Source organism: Lissotriton helveticus, chromosome 3_1 (assembly GCF_964261635.1).
Source record: "Lissotriton helveticus chromosome 3_1, aLisHel1.1, whole genome shotgun sequence".
In the NCBI taxonomy this organism is placed as follows: domain Eukaryota; kingdom Metazoa; phylum Chordata; class Amphibia; order Caudata; family Salamandridae; genus Lissotriton; species Lissotriton helveticus.
The window spans coordinates 388,183,788-388,203,176 of NC_136061.1; the positions used below are offsets into that span (position 1 = coordinate 388,183,788).

At 46.1% G+C, this 19,389-nt stretch overlaps 1 protein-coding gene across 4 annotated transcripts in view; it reads left to right on the top strand.

Moving 5' to 3' along the window:
• The window catches only part of SMG6 (SMG6 nonsense mediated mRNA decay factor), a 1,202,478-nt gene that overhangs the window by 152,603 nt on the left and 1,030,486 nt on the right, over positions 1–19,389 (top strand). For all 4 annotated transcript variants that reach the window (XM_078680136.1, XM_078680134.1, XM_078680133.1 and 1 more), the window contains exon 2: positions 2,929–4,654. In XM_078680136.1, coding sequence (XP_078536262.1) covers positions 2,937–4,654 — 1,718 coding nt within the window. In that variant the 5' untranslated portion in view covers positions 2,929–2,936. The remainder of the gene's footprint in view (positions 1–2,928; positions 4,655–19,389) is intronic.

Below are 19,389 nucleotides of genomic sequence, written 5' to 3' on the forward strand. Positions count from 1 at the left end.
GCCCACTGCTCCAAGAGCATGGGGTCAGGACTTTCGTAGGCAGGGACCGTGTAGATGCGGAGACCTCTGGGCACTCGATTGACGTCCATATAATTTTGTAAGGAGGTAGCCTCCCACCATTTCCGTATCTCCCTTTCACTCATCCGTTCCACTTTTTGAAAAAGATTTTGTAGGGAACTCTGTGATGTGTTCCCCTTGCCTCCGGTGTTTGATGCAGCGGTCGCATTTGGTGTACGCTTCTTAAATACATCCAAAGCCGCTTGGCGGCGTTCTTCTTCATCGCACATGCCTGTGTGCTAGAAAACCACAGGGAAGCCTCCCTGGGTTTATCTGCTAATACCCACTCGCCTCGCTGATACGTGAATGGACCCTCGCAGATGCAAGTGCGGATAGGAGTGTAAATGCGGGTACGGCGACTTACCGGTTGTGCTTGGTCCCAGCCGTGCGCCCATCCGCTAACTCCTCACGCTTCCGGTCCGATGCTGATCTCAGCGGTGCTCCCGATAAACACAATCAAGCTCCGTCCAACCAGATATCTCGGGGCACTCGTGTGGCGGGTGCTATCTCGCGCCGGTTGATCGCGTGGTATATTTAAGCTCATTAGTTTCCCTCTCGTCTTGGAAAGAGAACTCGAAGCACTCCGGGTATAGCAGAAGATTTTATTTACAGCACACGGCAAAAGATGACAAACGCGTTTCGGACAGCAGTCCTTCCTCAGTGTCGCCGCCACTCACTTCGCAGCACATTTTTGTATACGCCCCCATAGAAACCAAGGGCGGACGTATTTGGAAAGCATTTAAACGTGATATCAAACATGGGTTAAATGTGGCAGCCATATTGTACATATTTCACGCAAACAGAAAATATATATAATATAATAAAATAAGCTTCTTTGAAACATTTAAGTTATCAAAATTATAAAAATAAATCATTAATTTTATACAGACTATTTACCACTGCCAGAAAGCAAAGCTATATCGCCGTGTGTCGGCATTGAACTGGCAGAAATAACCAGAGGGAATTTACTCTAATAACCAAACTGCGACTCGCTGTATATTAAGCACCAGAGACAGGAAACAATCTATCCGTGTATCGGCAAGGCTCCGGTAACATACAACTATATGTAGTCCGGAGAATAACCTGACCAAAAAACACATTTGATAGTATTTACAAGATATAATCCATAACGTGTTTGCATCAAGAAATGTATAAATACATAAAAAATGTCACATTTCGCATAATTAATTTGCTTTGGATCGAATACCAGTACTCTTATTTCTGATTAGTATATTACTAACAATAAGGATAGTGCATGTGACTATTTCATGTGTTGTTCGGCAGATAAGAAAACCAGATCAAAAATTGGAAAACGGGAGGGAAAGTGAGATAATGGGAGAATATTTACATGTACTTGAACTAGATTCTGCAAAAAGACTTTATAGTACAGTATGGAAATGGTCTAGTTTCTACAGACGATAACAGACAAGGACTTCATCGAATTCATGTTGTGAAGGGTTAGTTACCTGCCCAGGTGCGCTGTTAATTCTTCCCCTATATTCAATCCCATAGGGTTCTTGGTTTGTAGATCTATTATAAATCTAGATTCAAGTCTGCAGAGACTAAGCAGTCTATCTCCTCCTCTGGGGTGTAGGGGCACATGGTCAATACCGAAATAACGTAGCAGTTCCCTGTTACTGCCATGTTTTTTTATATATATATTACCAAGCCGCGTTTCCTCTCGATCAAGGATGGCACTGACACCGTGAATTCTACTCAAGTTCAGTTTATTCCATTAGGCTGCTTAAGACGCGTTTCGGCGGAAGCCTCCGCCTTGCTCACTTCATCTACATGAATGAATTTGCATCACATATACATTTCAGCACATACACAATTACATCACTGTGATTGGTTTGTGATTACCGTGGTTACACTAGTTCTCTGGTGTATACAACAACAAACATAGAAGAGTTTCTTCACGTCATTTCTTAAAACCGTTCAAGCACAGTCATTGCAAATGCATATTCTTTCACCCGAAGTTATTTGAGTATATGAATAACATAACCCCCGTGAAAAAGTTCACTACAGTAATCTTGCACAGTGCGTCATTATTGCATACTTCTACGGAATTGCAGTTTCAGGTTACGCATTTCAAAGAGAGAAAGTTCAGGTGAAGACACAAAGCAGAGACCTCATCCTCCGTGCATGTGGAGGGATTTTAGATGCTTAGGTGGATCATAATCAGGCAACGATAATTATACATATTCAATGTATCTAAGATGACATGGCCTCTGGTACATTCTAATATCTGTTTAGACAAAATGCATTGTAACTGTCAGTGACTGCCTAATGATAGTAACGTTGCTACATACTCCATATTAACCATTTTAATATGTATAAACAAACATAATCACAAAAAAGTAATTTCACACACAAAGATACTCAAACGAGCCTCGTCTCCAAGTGGAGTTAAATTATGTGTATATCATAGTATATCTAATAAATATGTGGCAGAAAATACACAATTATATACCAAAATGCATATTCTAATCCATATTCCTCCTATTCATTCCGAAAGGTGTGACTTTATATATATACATATATATATATATATATATATATACGTGTATATATACATATATATATATATGTATATATATATATATATATATATATATATATGTCTTTATAGTAAAATATAATCTTATAATTATTTAGGGATCACTGTGATTGAACCCAGATCTCCTGATTTCAAAATGAGTAGCTAAGCAATCAATAAAACTCCTCCTTAGGCAGTCGATGATCGATCTTGTAATGTAGAACTCAGCCATGAGAAGCACCTATGTATGCGAGAGATGCTCAATTGTCTATTCTTTACATATGTTTGATTTTAATCAATTGCCTAATGTTTTCATTTCGACTTTCTTTTAGATAATGCAATGGAGATGAAGCAGCCTAGGCAGCGAAAGGACAATCGTCGTCCAGACATGGAAATTTACAAACCTGGACTCTCCCGCCTGAGAAACAAACAAAACCTGATTAAACTGGAAACCTCAAGAAGCGAGGGGAATTGTTCAGAGGAATCCAGGAATGAGGGTGGCTTTGGCCAGACTGCAGAGAACGAGTCTCCTCAGCAGAATGGCCTCCAGCATGAAAGTGGAGAGACAGAGGGATTATATGGATCATCATGTCAAGAAGATTCGTCCAACCCGAGTGACCCATACTCTAAATTTGGCAAAAGAGCGAAGAAGCCTGATCAGCAGATATATCAGCCCAGTAGGCGTATGCAGGTGAATGAGCCCTCATTGGAGTTTGCTGATGAGGAACTTGCCAAGAACACAGACGAGCTGAGAATCACACAGGAGTCAAAGTCGGAGGCAAAGCGCGTTGTAGGCTGCAAAAATGCACCTAGCCCACTATCTGAAAGTATTCAGTCTCCACTGGTTGAAAAGGCAAAAAAATGTGGAAAGGGCAGTGATGACACGAGGCCTGGAAAACCAACACTGGATGAGAAAGAGTGTGGGCCTACGAAGCGTTACTCCCACTCAGACAAGCGCCGGACCCGGCACAGATTTTGCAGCACTAGCTCTGCTGGTAGCAGTAACAGCAGTGGAGAGGGAGTAGTGCAACCTGATGGTAGCAAAAGACGACAAGACCGGGGGAAAGTGAGCCGAGAGAGGCCCCGCCCAAAAAAGCAGATGTCTACCTCCTCCACTGACTCATTGGATGATGATCGATTGCACTTTGCTGAATCACCTGTGAAAGAGACACATGAGTCAGACTGGGGCTTGGGCCGGAGAGCAGATAGTGAGAGGAAAACTGCTGGCAAAGAAAACCGGGGCAGTCACCAAGGCTCCTTCCAAGGAAGGACCTCCAGCACCCACCTTCCTGCGAGCCGTGGTTCTAGAGAGGACAAGGGGAGGAAGAAGGAACCAAAGATTCTCCAGCGAGCAGATCCTGCAAGCAAAAGGACTGAAGGGAAAGACCTTAATGGAAATGCCCCAGGGAGAGGCCGAGGAATCCTTGTCCTCCCAGCTAACACCAACTTAGCTAATAGAGGCTCTCCTGAATCTAGCAATTCTGAGCTGAAGCTTTTGTTTGGTATGGGTGGTAACAGCAAGGGTATTAGAGGAAGAGGTCGTGCCAGTGGCAATCGCCGCCTTTGGGACCCAAACAACCCAGAGCAAAAACCTGCACTGAAGAAACAAACCTCGCAGTTGCACTTTTTGGACACCGATGATGAAGCTCCTCCCTCTTCACAGGGAGATTCACTCTCTGCTTATGCGCGACCTGCTCAAGCTCCTTACTATAAGTTTCAGAATTCTGACAACCCCTACTATTATCCCAGGCCTGGTATCCCAGGCTCTCAGTACCCTTATGCCGGCTACTCGTTGCCATACTCTGTGGACCCCCATACCGGTGTGTATCCCAGTTCATATTATCCAGGTTACACAGCCCCTTCTGAGCATTACCTGCCTGTTCCCTTTGCTGGCAGCCATTTGAGCCCTGAGGAGATGGAGCAGCAGGTTCGGACCCTTCAGCAGCAAGAGTTACGGCAACTACTGCGTGTGGCGGACAATCAGGAGGTACAGCTCAGCAACCTGCTATCTAGGGATCGTATCAGCCCAGAGGGTTTGGAAAAGATGACTGTGCTCAGGTAGGAAGCAAAGTATCAAAGTACTGATCATCAAGATATTGTATTATTGCTTTCAGCAGTAGCTATGACAAATACATACATAGACAATAAAACAAAGCAATAGGAAGGCAATAAAAACATCCAAAAAGAAAATTTTAAAAAAGTACACAGTGAAAAAGGTTAAAAAGAACCTACTGTGGGAGGGTATATATAAAAAGTATTAAAAGCATACATCATAACAGCAAGAAGATAAACTAAAATACTGTTAACACACACCTGACATATCAGGGCTTGCCACAGCCCCAGACCTATTTTTTTGTCTCTTCATCAAGATCAAGGCAGCCCATAGATAAAGGGCTACCACTTCCTAGATCAGTGAGAGATATGTTCTGACAAATTGCATGTGCATTATTACAGGTAGTGGTTGAAAATAGTTTCGAAAGGAGCAACAGCTGCTTACGACACAGGTATCTAGATTTAGTACAAAATAAGAAAAGTAGCAGAGTTTCTCCCTCCTCCCCCCCCCCAAAAAAAACTCACAGAGCTCATTAATAGATGCATTTGCTGAAAATGTAGACATGTATACTCTACTAGTGGGAAGATCCCCCAAACGGAAATTGAGATATTCAGTGTAGCGTGCCTCTGAAAAAATACACGTTGAGGCACAGCTGTATCTCAAACCTTCGCATACATTTAATTGACAGATGGCTGGCAGTCATGCACGACACGGCATTGTGGGCAAAATCATCCCGATCACCATTGCTGGGTGTAGCACTTACTTTATTGGATTTAAAACACACTTGGGCTTTAGAAAAGAAACAAGAATTGGTAATGCCAGTAGGTCTAGTTTTATTGTGCCGCACCCTGCAACCACACTGGCACAGCTCTGGCTCACACAGGCACACTGCTCCCCCGTACTGACTCGAGGTCCCCTCTAGTGAGCTCACAGGTTCTCACCTCTCATTCTGTACTCACAACGGCGCTCAACTCAAGGCCATAATACCCTGTTGCATGAGTGGCATTCCATTCAAATGCTCATAAGATAACCTTGCCCTCAAACTATACCATACATCATTTAGCACTTCTATTGGCACTCAAATGCACACTGCTCACACTCTACAAACAAGCACACCTCTCACCTTGCATTTACCCATGCACTCTTCTCATCCTGCACTCCTATGGTCCCACCTCTCTCGCTGCAGGTGCACTGGCTCACCTCTTTCGCTGCAAATGCACGGTCTCCCCCTCTCGCGGCAGGTGCACAGGCTCACCTTTCTCGCTGCAGACGCACTGGCTCACCTCTCTCGCTGCAAATGCACAGGCTCCACCTTCTCGCTGCAGGTGCACAGGCTCACCACTCTCGCTGCAGGTGCACAGGCTCTCCTCTCTCGCTGCAGGCGCACAGGCTCTCCTCTCTCGCTGCAGGCGCACAGGCTCTCCTCTCTCGCTGCAGGCGCACAGTCTCCCCTCTCTCGCTGCAGGCGCACAGGCTCCCCTCTCTCGCTGCAGGCGCACGGGCTCCCCTCTCTCGCTGCAAGCCTACAGGCTCCCCTCTCTCGCTGCAGGCACACGGGCTACCCTCTCTCGCTGCAGGCACACAGGCTCCCCTCTCTCGCTGCAGGCACACAGGCTCCCCTCTCTCGCTGCAGGCGCACGGGCTCCCCTCTCTCGCTGCAAGCCTACGGGCTCCTCTCTCTCTCACTGCAGGCGCCCAGGCTCCCCTTTCTCGCTGCAGGCGCACGGGCTCCCCTCTCTCGCTGCAGGCGCATGGGCTCCCCTCTCTCGCTGCAGGCGCATGGGCTCCCCTCTCTCGCTGCAGGCGCATGGGCTCCCCTCTCTCGCTGCAGGCGCATGGGCTCACCTCTCTCGCTGCAGGCGCACGGGCTCACCTCTCGCTGCAGGCGCACGGGCTCACCTCTCTCGCTGCAGGCGCACGGGCTCACCTCTCTCGCTGCAGGCGCACGGGCTCACCTCTCTCGCTGCAGGCGCACAGGCTCACCTCTCTGCCTACGGGCGCACAGGCTCACCACTCTCCCTGCAGGCGCACAGGCTCACCTCCCTCCGTGCAGGCGCACAGGCTCACCTCTCTCTCTGCGGGCGCACAAGCTCACCCTTCACCCTGCACATTGCTCTCACCCAGGCACACTGCTCTCCATGCACTCACCCAGGCACACTGCTCTCCATGCACTCACCCAGGCATACTGCTCTCCATGCACTCACCCAGGCACACTCCTCTCCATGCTTGTTCTGTTTAACAGCTCTAAAGTGTTCCATAATCCTCTCTTTCATGGAGCGAATGGTACTCCCTACATAGGCCATTTTACAATTGCAGATCAGCACCACTGTACTTTGCCCTTTGGTCACACAATTATTTAATAAATCCCTTAGAACCGCAAATTTCCCGGATACTTGGAAACACGCGTCAGTGGTACCCCTCCTTAAGAAGGCTGGATCAAACATCTCACACCCTGAAAATTACCGGCCTATCTCTCAGCTCCCCTATTTTTCCAAAGTTCTAGAGAAGCTGGTCAACAGTCAATTGACCAGATACCTAGAGGCAAACCTTCTCCTTGACCCTTCACAGACAGGCTTCAGGGCTAATAATAGCACGGAGGCAACGTTGCTGGCAGTGTCGGACAGTATCAGGTCTGTCACAGACCGAGGTGGGGCGGTGGCGCTGATACTGCTTGACCTGTCAGCGGCGTTTGATACGGTCTCCCACAGCTGCCTGTTAAACATTCTCTGCAGTAAAGGAGTTAAATCCATTGCATTAAAATGGCTTCACTCTTTTCTGAGTAATCGGACCCAGGCAGTACACATGGGACAATTTCATTCCAAAACGAGCCCCATCGGTTGCAGAGTCCCTCAAGGTGCCTCACTAAGCCCCACTCTCTTCAATGTCTATATGTCATCCCTAGCCGATATTGGAAGAAAGTGGGGCATTGGCATCTGCTCCTATGCAGACGACACGCAACTGATGGTGGCATTGGATGAAAAACCGGAGGTGATTAAAACTAAATTGCACAACTGTCTTTCAGAAATGGCACAGTGGATGCACTCAACATTGTCTAAAATTGAATGCCGGGAATTCGAGATCCTACTATTTGATCCTACTATTTGGTGGCGCTAAACGTATATGAGACATTACATGGTGGCCCCCTTCACTAGGATCAGCCCCCACTCCTAAACAACATGTCAGGAATTTAGGGGTCATTATGGATGATGCCCTTTCTATGAAAGAGCATGTGCGAGTTCTTTGTGGTAAAGGTTTCGCAATCCTGAAGCTACTGGCCAGACTGTTTCCCTGGATCCCCCTGGATTGCAGACGTGCTGTCACGCAGGCTTTGCTAGTTAGTCGTTTGGACTATGGCAACGCGCTCTTCGTTGGTATGAATGAGCACCAATTCACACGTCTACAAGTTCTACAAAACTTTGCAGCTAAACTTATATGTAATAAAGGCAAGTTTGATTCTGCCTCTGACTGCCAAAAAAAACTTCATTGGCTGCCCATGCGCCAAAGGTCTACTTTTAAGCTGCTCTGCCATGCTCACAGAGCGCTCCATAAAACTGGCCCCATCATCCTTCAGGAGAAGATTGAACTTTATGTCCCCACTAGGAACCTACGTTCTCTGCAGTCCGCCCTTGCAAGAACTAAGCGCATATATAAAGCTAGGACTGGCTGACGTTCCTTCTCCTATTTGGCTGCCAAGAAATGGAATGAGCTCCCCCTTGACCTAAGGCTCACCACCAACTATCTCCTGTTCAGAAAGAAATTAAAAACCCATTTATTTCCCAAATATTAACATTCATTTCAGTACAGTTGCAGTAGTCTCAGTACTGGTATTAGCGCCTTGATATCCCTCGGGATGAGTGTTGCGCTCTACAAAATACCATAAATAAAATAAATAAATAAAATAAATAAATAAAGCACATATACTACAAATTTGGTCATACAGTCGATATGATTCATGATTTCAGTGTTCAAAGATTTTTATTAGGAGCTGTAAAGAGATACATCATTACAAGAAGTAGTCGGTTGCAATACTGTTAGTTACATAATAATAATAGTAAAATCGTATGAATAGGAATATAAAAATTTGGTAAAACAAAGCGAGTCCAGTATACAATAAGACCAGTGTGATAAACAAGGTTCCACATAAAATGTCCTGCGGCCGCTAGAGGAGAGTTTTGTCCATGGTTACTCGATGGCTTGTATAGTCTGCCCTGGAAAGAAATTGGCATCACCACACAAGAGCAGAAGTAACATAAGTTATACTATTGCGTAATCCAAACCTATAAAACATGGGTAAGATGAAGTCCTCAAACTGTGGCGAAGAGTGTTTAGAGCCTAGTCTGGCCAACGTACAGAATGCACCCTATGTGATGACATGCTCTGAGTGCCCAGTAGTCAAGATTCAAGGAGGTTTATGTGAGTCAAAATGATCATCTAGTGAGGACCAGAGTTTCCTTAGTGGTGGTCTCCACGGAGTGGAGGTTAAGGCTATATTGTCAGCACCTCTCAAGTAGGATATCCAATTCAACCAGTGGGGAAAGGAGGCTTTGTTCGTGCTTTTCCAGTTATTAAGTATGATTTTAACCCCAGCCGTCAGCAGTAGGTCCAGTAGGGCTTTGTCGTCATCATTGAGTGTGACGGCTTTGGCAAAACCTAGAACTAGCGTCGAGAATTCTCTTGGTAGTGCAATATGGAGGACGTCCTTAATGAAACCAAAGATTCTGTCCCAGTACGAGGTAACACAGGGGCATTTGAAGATTAGGTGTTCCAGATCTCCTCCCTCCCCTGAACAGTTCCAACACTTGTCATCGGACTTGATTTTATGCAGGAACAACCTCCTAGGTGTCCAGAAGGCTTTATGTAGGAGCCAGAACTTGGTCTGTGATAGTGTGGGGCATATTTTGTGGCGGGTGGTGGACTCCCAAGTACTGGCCCAGATTGCGTCTGAGTTAGGTGTGGAGGAGAATGAGTCCCAGTAGCGTTGGAGAGGCGTGTTTAGGGAGGACGATTGAGGTCGCATTAATTTATACAATCTAGAGACTTGGTGTCCCAGTTTGTTAAGGGAGGCGAATAAGCCTAGGAGGGAGGGAGTGACAGCCTTCAGGTCAGCCTTCGTTAGAGCTACTTTAATGTGTAGGAAATTGTAGAACTCAATATTATTGAGTCGGAACTTATCCTGAACTTCTTTAAAGGTTAGTGGGAGCGCGTTTTCGACGAGTTGGTGAGGGAATATTACACCACTGTCTATCCAGGAGGGGTAGTTTAGGGGTTTCCCTTTGTATGTAATGGCGGTGTTGTACCATAGTGACTCCCAATGCGATTGTCGGAATTGTTGAGGTAGGTACTTACTGACTTTTAAAAGAGCCATTTTAGTGTTTTTGAAGATAGGGCCCGGGCCTAGATTGGGACTTGGTTTGATGGTGAGTAGGGCGCAGGGGCTGAGACCCTTTAGTATAGATTTTTCCACAGAGAGCCACACTGGGCTATAGTTAGGCTGGGAGGATATCTAGTGCGATCCCTGTTTTGCTAAAAAGGCTATTTGGTAGGTTTTAAAATCCGCCAGGTTGACTCCTCCTAGTTTTTTGTCCAAACGAAGCTTTTTTAAACTGATTCTTGCTTTTTTGCCCTGCCAAAGAAATGCCGAGATGTTTTTATCCAATTTGGAATGGAAGTCTTTGGAGAGGACGAGTGGGAGCATCGTGACGAGGTAGTTAACCAGGGGGGATATCATCATTTTTATGGTTTCAATACAGCCCCACCAGGTGAGGAAACTGGGTGACCAACCGTCCAATAGACTTTTGATTTTGGCTAGGGTTTTGTTTTCATTATGTTTAAGGGTACTTAATAACTCGTCCGTGAACTCAATCCCCAAATATTTAATCACTCCTGTTTGCCAGAGTAGGCCGGAATCGCCCAGCACTTCCCTCGGCATGTGGACATTAAGAGGTTTTACTTCAGATTTATCCCTATTTAGTTTGTAGCCGGAAAGGGAGGAGTATTTGTCTATCGAGGACATTAGAGCGGCAATGGAGTTAGCAGGATTTTCCGTCGCGATCAAGATATCGTCTGCATATGCTGCTAATTTGACTCGCGTGTCCCCAAAGGAAATACCTGCAATGTCTCCGTTGTTTTTGATATCTGTAATGAGGGGTTCAAGGGCTAGTAGAAAGAGAGCTGGTGAGAGAGGGCAGCCCTGTCTGGTACCCTGGTATAGGCGGAACCGCTCCGAGAGGGTGCCGTTTATAGCTATCCTGGCCGAAGGAGCAGAGTAGAGGGCCATCACCATCTTGGTAAAGGATTCGCCAAGATTGAAGCAGTACATACACTGGCGTAGAAATGACCATGAGACCTTGTCAAAGGCCTTTTCCGCGTCCAAAGTTATTGCTACCATTGGTGTGGGGGAGGATTTTGCTTTTTCTAGAATATGACATAGTAGTCTCGTGTTGTCATTGGACATCCTGTTCTTAAGGAAGCCAACCTGCGAGGGGCTAATTAATTTGTGTAGAATGGAGTTTAGTCTGGTCGCTAAGATTTTAGCGTAAATCTTGCAATCCAGATTTATCAGGGATATGGGACGATAATTTTTAGTGAGTAGCGGGTCCTTCCCGTCTTTTGGCAATACTATAATCGTGGCCTCACTCATCGAGGGAGAAACGCCGCCATTTTTTGCAGTAGAGTTAAAGAGCTTAAGAAGCGGGGGGCTGATTTGGTCCACAAAGGCCTTATAAAAGGGTGCGGTGAAGCCGTTGGGGCCGGGGGCCTTATTATTCTTCAGGGTATCAATTGCTGCTCTGATTTCTGAACCAGAGATTGGGGTGTCCAGATGGGATCTGTCAGATTCAGAAAGTTTTGGAAGGTGAAGTGAATTGAGGTAGTCCCCGCAGGCTGATTCGTCTAATATTTTGTCATTTTTGTAAAGATCTTCGTAGAATTTTTTTAAAGTGTCAAGGATGTTTGGTATGTGTGACATTGCTTGAATCTTTAATGGACGATATGGTAGACAGTTTTTGTTTATGCTTGAGGTAAGAGGCCAACAATTTCCCTGCTCTGTTGCCCTCGCACAGTTTTAGGGCCTTGAAGCGATTAATCCAAACCCCCGCCCGTTTGCTGGTGATGGTGTTATATTCGTATTTTTTCTTGGTTAACGTATCTAAAACTGTAGAGTTAAGCGGGTTGGATTTGTGTTGGGCTTCCAAGGCGCCAATCTGAAGCTCTAGAGATTCCAGTTCTTTATTGAGCGCTTTGTTTATCCTTCCCTAATAGTGATGATGGCCCCTCGAATTGTGGCCTTCAGAGCATCCCACAGGGTGGTAGGTGTAGTGTCGGGGGTGTCATTTATAGAAAGATATTCCTCAATTGCGTCCGATATTATTAACTTGTTCGTGGGGTCTGCAAGCGTCTCGTCATTGAAGCGCCATCTCCTCGGTGGGAGAATCGATCTGGAACCCGTTTGGTGCAGATACATGCGTGATCAGAGATTAATTTGGGGGCTATCTCTGTCTCCTCTATAAGGTGAGTGAAGGGACTTGAGACCAAAATGAAGTCGATACGTGAATAGGAATTATGTGGTGCAGAGAAAAACGTGTAATACCTACCATCTGGATTTTGCAGGCGCCATGAGTCTTTCAGGTGGTATCTATCACATAGGCGAAGGAGGGTGTCAGGCGAGCGGGAGGGGTGGAAGGCACATTTAGATTGTCTATCAAGGATTGGGTCCAGGGGGAGATTAAAGTCACCTCCCACTATCAACAGGTCATCCGTAGGGATAGGTTCTAAAGAGCGGGAGACAGAATCCCAGAAGACTGGGTCATCTGCGTTAGGGCCGTAGATATTTAGTACATGAATGGGGTCGTCCTCCCTGAGAAGATTAGTAATGGAGAGTCTGCCTACGTCGTCGTGGGAGTGTGAGACTAGAGTAAGATTTGCTTTTTTCGCTAAGAGGGTGATAACCCCTCCTTTTTTGTGAGGTGCTGGTGAAGACAGGATGTGTGACGCCCAATAGATGTTCAGGAAGCGTAGGTCGTCCTCGGACAGTTTGGTTTCTTGCAGTAAAATAATGTCCCCCTTGGCTTTGGTAATATACTCAAGAACTTTCCTCCTCTTTACCGGATGGTTTAGGCCCTTAACATTGAGAGAGACGATCGTGAGGTCATCGGCTAGAGAGTTTGTCTTAGCCATCGTGTTTGAGGAACGTCGCTGAGATAGTGCGCTGTGATCTGTGATAGGCAATGGGTAACTCCCCAAGCTGCAGAGTGCGGACAACGTAAGGGTCAATGTGTGATGGTATAGTGGACTGCAACGACATACAATTGACATTTGTGGAACAGGTGGACATAAGAACAAAACAGCACAGAGCATAACAGAAGAATAAAACTCTTTGGTCTCTTTCAGCTCCATTTTCTCCCCTCCCAACCCCCTGCCCCCCCTCCCCTAGCCCCCTCCCCCTGACCCTCCTCCCCCCTCCCCCCAAATACGTACATCGGGAGTGCGACGGCAGTCCCGTGCAAGGCGGAAATTAGGGATACATAGGTGGTAACTTGTAGCTTCCCTAGCTTAAGGTAATACAATGTTGGTAATAATCTCGGTAACTTACATATTATAACTATTACAAACTGCCGTGACGATGAACGGCAAGGACCGTGAACAATAACAGTAAGCACTTGCTGTGAATATGGAGCATAGGCATTATAAACGAAGGCGAAATGGAGGTAACTATAGCACCTATAACTAACTGTGACGGCGAGCAATAAAGAACATTACAGAGCAGTAAAGAACAACCAAACTACATTGAAATTACATCACTCTATCCGGCACAGACCTGTTTGCATAAAGTCTGCCTTAGGGCTACAGTCACTCCCACCGCAGATAATTACATTTTCGAGAAAGTGAAATAGACTATATGTTGAACCCGTAAGTATACCAGTGTAGTGGGGCTCAGAGCCTACTCACAGTACAGATGTGGTTACCTGCAGCCGCAGGGAGGTGTCCAGCAATGGGAAAATGACTCAATAGCAAGAGCACTAGACATATTATGCAGTAGGGCGAACAGTGAAGCGCAGAGCCACATTTATGAAGACGGAATATGAAAGATAGGATTGGGGGTGGCATGACAAAGTCACATTGACACTTGAGATTGAGCCTAAATGCGGGTGAAATCATGTCTTCCTCTTGTTCGAGAGGCCTAACGCCAGGTCCATTTCTTGTTTGCGGCGGTCTTCCAGAAGATCAGCAAGGACTTTGGGGTCTGTGAAGTATCTCGGGTGGCCGTTGAATACAACCCTGAATTTCGCTGGTCCAGCAAAGGAAAAAGGAATGCTTTTGGATCTTAGCCTGTCTCTGAGCTCCAGGAAACCTTTGCGGATTGATACCGTATCTCTAGAATAGTCTTGTGTGAAGATGATTCTATGGCCTTCCCATGTGATGGAGGATCATTTCTACGTGCTGAAATCTGAGCGGTTTGCAGATCATCGGTCTGGGGCCATTGGAATTCTTGGTAGCGAAGGTGGGGATCCTGTGCGCCCGGTCCAATTCAAGGCCGTGTGGGAAAACCAGTTTGGTAATCATGGGAATCCATGACTCGAGGAATGCCACGCAGGAGTCCGCATCTTTTTCGGAATTCTCCGGAACGCCAAATATTTTGATGTTACCTCTTCTGTTCCTGTCCTCCAACTCCGCGTTGTGGCGTTTCAGCTCTTCCGTAGTCTTTTCTAGACATTTGATTTTGGAGATTGATTGTTTTGAGATGTCCTCCACGTCGCTTATCCTTTGTTCAGCCGCGCCCAGGCCCGTGTTAATTACATTAATATCGGCTCTGATCGCAGTGAGCTCAAGTTGCATTGAGTCGGTATTGGATTTGGTGGATTTAGAAAGTTCATGTAGATCTGCCAACTTCCTGAGAATCATTTCCATATTGGCCGCCATATCGGCCTTACTTTTGATGGGTGAGTCCAAAAGAGAATCTGGTTTCGGCTTTTTAGGATTGTTTCTGCCCTCTATATGGAGAGGTGTGGCTCACTGGTTAGAGGCGGCAGACTTGTAAGCAGAGAACGGGCCGGGACCAGGGTTCAATTCCCGACGCGGCAGGGTCTTGGACCAGGGTCAACGGACTCGATAATTCTCGCCTCAGTGCCTACTCTAACCAGGGAACACACTCGGTAACTCTGGGCATTAAGCTTGCCTCATCTCTACAACGGCCCCCCACAGACGCCGGGGATGCCTGGTTTCACCCTGGAGATACCCAGAAAGGGAGCATCTCACAGGGAAAACCAGGACGGGTTCCCCAGCGGTCTACAGCGCCAGGACACTCGGGTAGAGTAACAGTGCGCTTTACAAGTATCCCACATACATATATTCGCCATTGTTGCCTGGGATATGTACATTTTCGTCGGGAGCCTGCATGACCCTAGACACTATAGGAGGACACCGCAGGATGATGAGGCTGGACGCCTTTGTGGGAAGAGATGGCAGTGGAACTAGCAACACTTCTGGAAGATGACCGCGTGTGCTGGTAACCAGCCAGACCTTAAATACTGTAGGAAGACACTGCTGGCTGTCGAGATTGGGTACCCTCGTGAAAGGAAGGACGATTGTAGGATTACTTAGCCCTCTGTGAGCACCTTAGTGGGCAGGACCAGGCTCCAATAGACGTGTGACCCTGGCTATTAGATTATGGAGAAGCAGGGCGCAGAGGCCGATTAGTGCATATTTGATGGCGTGAGCTGCTCCAGTAACTCCTTAGTATGTAACTCCTCTCAGGGTGTTAGTACAACCCAGTGACAATGAGGTCGGATATTAGTCCCCACGTGGGTTTACTGAAATGGCACAGACACAGGCATTCGAAGTTAAATGTGGCTAGGCAGGTAGGCAGGTAGGGCTGCACGTGTCTTCACATGAAAGGAGGACAAGACTCCATGTGGCCGAAGGATAGCAGTGGATGGGATTGAGATTGGCCCAGAGACTCACCGTGTGTCGGTGGGTGAATTCCTCGAGCGGACGCCGCCGCCATTTTAGGGTCAGGCGCGTGGAGCCGGTTGAATCCTTCCCAGCCGATCATCTAGTTCCCTCCGGCGGCATTTATACACTGACCGAGAGTCAACAAGGGGCTGTGTGCACTTTACCGCCGGCGGGGGTCGTTGGAGCCAGTTAGAGCACCTTCAGCAGCCTCGGAGATCAGGCGCTGCAATCGCGACAGGGCGCCGCCATTTTGGGCAGAGCCCGGGACGAGGGTCGCGTGGCCGTCCGAAGGCCAGTAAAGCCTTGAAAAATGATCTCAGCCCGATTTCAGGGCATCGGAGTGTGCAGCGAGGGTCCGGTTACAGGAGCCTTCGTTCTGAGCCGAATCGCGGCGCTGGAAGCAGAGGTATCACCGAGCTCGCTCTCCCTTACCGCGGAGCACTCGGTTCAGGCGGCCATTCCTCCTGCCGTCCAAGCCACGCCCCCGATATGATTCATGATTTTGAACTTCGTTGAACCATTGTACTCAAATTCTTTCATACCGTCCATAGCTATTTTACACATACTGCATCTCCCACATTTATAGGATCCATTATTCAAAGTATCTAACCAGGTTTCTGTTCTTATCACTGGGGGATAGCTAGGACTAACAATCCTACTTATTGATGGACCCTTCTTGTAAGTGATGCTTGGATATTCCCTAACATGCCTACACAGATCCTTATCCATCTTTAACAGTGGCCAGGGTTTTTTCAAAATGCCATATAACTTGTGCGAATGGGGGTGATAGTTAGTAATTAGACAAACAGTTTCATCATTCCTGATCCCTAACGGCTTTTCTTTCAATGTTTTACTGCGTTCTAATTGTCGTGCTCTTATCTCTGCTTCGTCCACTACATCCCTGTCATATCCTCGTCTGAGGAACCGTTTTTTAATATCTCTTAAGTTATGATCAAATGTATCTTCCTGACTGCAGTTACGACGAGCGCGCAGCATCTCACCATATGGGATTGAATTGATTTGGCTCCTAGGATGTGCACTTTCCGCATGCAACAATGAATTACACGATGTTGATTTGCGGTGCATACGGCTTTGGATCTTCTCCCCATTAATATACAGTTCCACATCCAGGAACACCAATTTCTTCTGACTCTTAGTCATCGTGAATTTCATATTACGTGCATTACTGTTCAAAAACTCAAAAAATTCATTGAGTCTAGACGACGTGCCAGTCCATATCATCACACAATCATCAATAAAACGACCCCAGTAGTGGATGTCATCCACCCACCGCTGACCACGTGGGCCCCAGATGTGCACCGCCTCAAACCAACCCATGAATAGGTTGGCAAAAGACGGCGCAACTCTGGAACCCATTGCGGTACCACACAGTGAATAAAAATGTATTGTTCTTTGATACCAGTCTTGACATCTCTATAAGCATGTTAGTATTAGCAAAGAATTCCACTGATCGTTTGTCCAAAAAGTATTCGAGAGCATGCAAACCTTTCTCATGTTCTATATTGGTATAAAGTGCAACTGCATCAAATGACACCAAGGTCATTCCTGTCTCCCATCTGACATCACACAACATATTTAATAGATGCTTCGTATCTCTTATAAATGATGGTAAATTTGAGACAAAAGGTCGTAAATATACATCAATGAACTGGGAAAGTCTTTCGGTTGGGCCCCTATCCCTGATATTATTGGCCTTCCGGGGGGAAACCCCATTCCTTTGTGCACCTTTGGCAGTGTGTACAGACGGGGATACCTAGGTCTATCTATCAATAGAAATCTAAATTAATCCTCATTCACTAGTCCCTGATCATGCCATATCTTCAATTGATCATTAATTATACGAGTGATTTCAAATGTTGGATGTGCAGACAGTTTTATGTAGTATTTACTATCACCAAGTTGGTTTAGAATCTCATTTTCATAATCAACTCTATTCATGACAACCATGCATCCCCCTTTATCCGCCTCACTTATTAAAATCTTATGGTCATCTTCCAGATCATGCAATGCATCCCTTTCACGTTTAAGCAGGTTGTCTTTGAAACAATGATTTGTATTACCAGTACTTTTCCACTTGTCAATATCAGCTAACACTGCTTTATAGAACAAGTCTATGTTGTTGTCATTTGAAAATTGGAGGGTCCATCTTGACTTAGTTCTAAGCCCACTCCCCTCCCTCATATCGTACTGTAACTCCAAATCTTGTAACAGTTTATGCATAATAATTGGGTCATCTTCATCTTCAGCACTGACGAATACATAGCTGTATTCTTAATGTCTGATATAGTATATTGAACCTGTGGACTTTTATCTGTAGTACTTATACTGACACGATTCGTATTTTCAAAGAATTTTCAACAGTCTGATAAATCGATACAAGTCTATTTTAGTATCCACGACATCATAAATTTTAACAGGACAAAATGACATTTCTCTACTAAGAACTGCAATCATATCTTCTGATAACTCCTTATCTGATAAGTTAATGACCTTCATCTCCATACCCACTTCGCTGCTTATTTCTGTTTGCTCCATGACCTGGTCTGCATTCCTCTTTTCTCTCTTGGTGCGATGCCCCCCTCTGCGCCCTGTCCTGGTTTTGTGTTCTCCCCTCCTTTTGGTCTCATGTTTTGTTCTTTGTTCCCCATTCCAATGTGCCACACTTCTCTTAAAAAAGCGCCTGTTTGGTTGGAGGTTACCAGGCCCGGGTCTTCATCTTCATTAACGGAGACACTAGTATTCGATGTTAGGCTCTTACCACTTATGGATGAGGCCCTACTGGCCCCAGATGTATCATCTTGTTTCACTAGATAAACGTAAAACCTCGGCCTCCCAAGTAATCTGCCTCATCCCTTTTTAGTTTCCGGGCTTTACGCTTTTTGATGTCTTCCTCATGTTTATTGAGGATTGTCTCTAAAATTTCATAGTTCTTTTTGGTCGCATCATCCAGTTTAAGGTCAGCTATCTCCCTCTCTAGCACATCTATTTCACTAGCTATTTTATTCACCTTCCTGCTCGCATTTTCTATTAGGATGTTCATCAAGTTGATTGAATTACTGTTCAATTCCTTTTCCCATTGCATCAGAAGATCTGGCTCCAGATCATCGTATGTGAGAAAAAGTTGCGAGCGGAGACATATTAGTGATGACATATTAGTGATGACAATATTAGTGATGCGATAAATTGAAGAATTAGCTTGCATGGAAGTCACTTAATAATCATCTGTTGAACACTTGGGTGATTGGTAGAATTGTGAAACATAGGAATATGTCCTCTTTTATATCTATTTAGAGCCCTGAGGAAGTCATTCACCCAGGCTCACTGCTCTCCATGCACTCACCCCGGCACACTGCTCTCCATGCACTCACCCAGGCACACTGCTCTCCATGCACTCACCCAGGCACACTGCTCTCCATGCACTCACTTAGGCACACCTCTCACCACTCATTCACACAGTCACACTTTTTCTCCGTTATTCACACCAGCTCTCCTCTCACCCTGCAGTCACCTGCGCTCACATAGACACACCTATCTCCAAGCTCTCTCTCAGCATACCTCTCACCTTTTACTCCTCTCACTCCACTCGCAGACAAAGCATTGATTCTGCACTCACATGGAGGCACACCTCAGACTGCACTCACACAGGTTCACCCCTCTCCTTGTCCTTACATGTTCACACCTCTCACCCTCTAGTCAAACGGGCACAAAGCTCACCTTACACTCACACCAGCTTCTCTCGCAACCTTTATTCACCTAGTTGTGTCTTCTC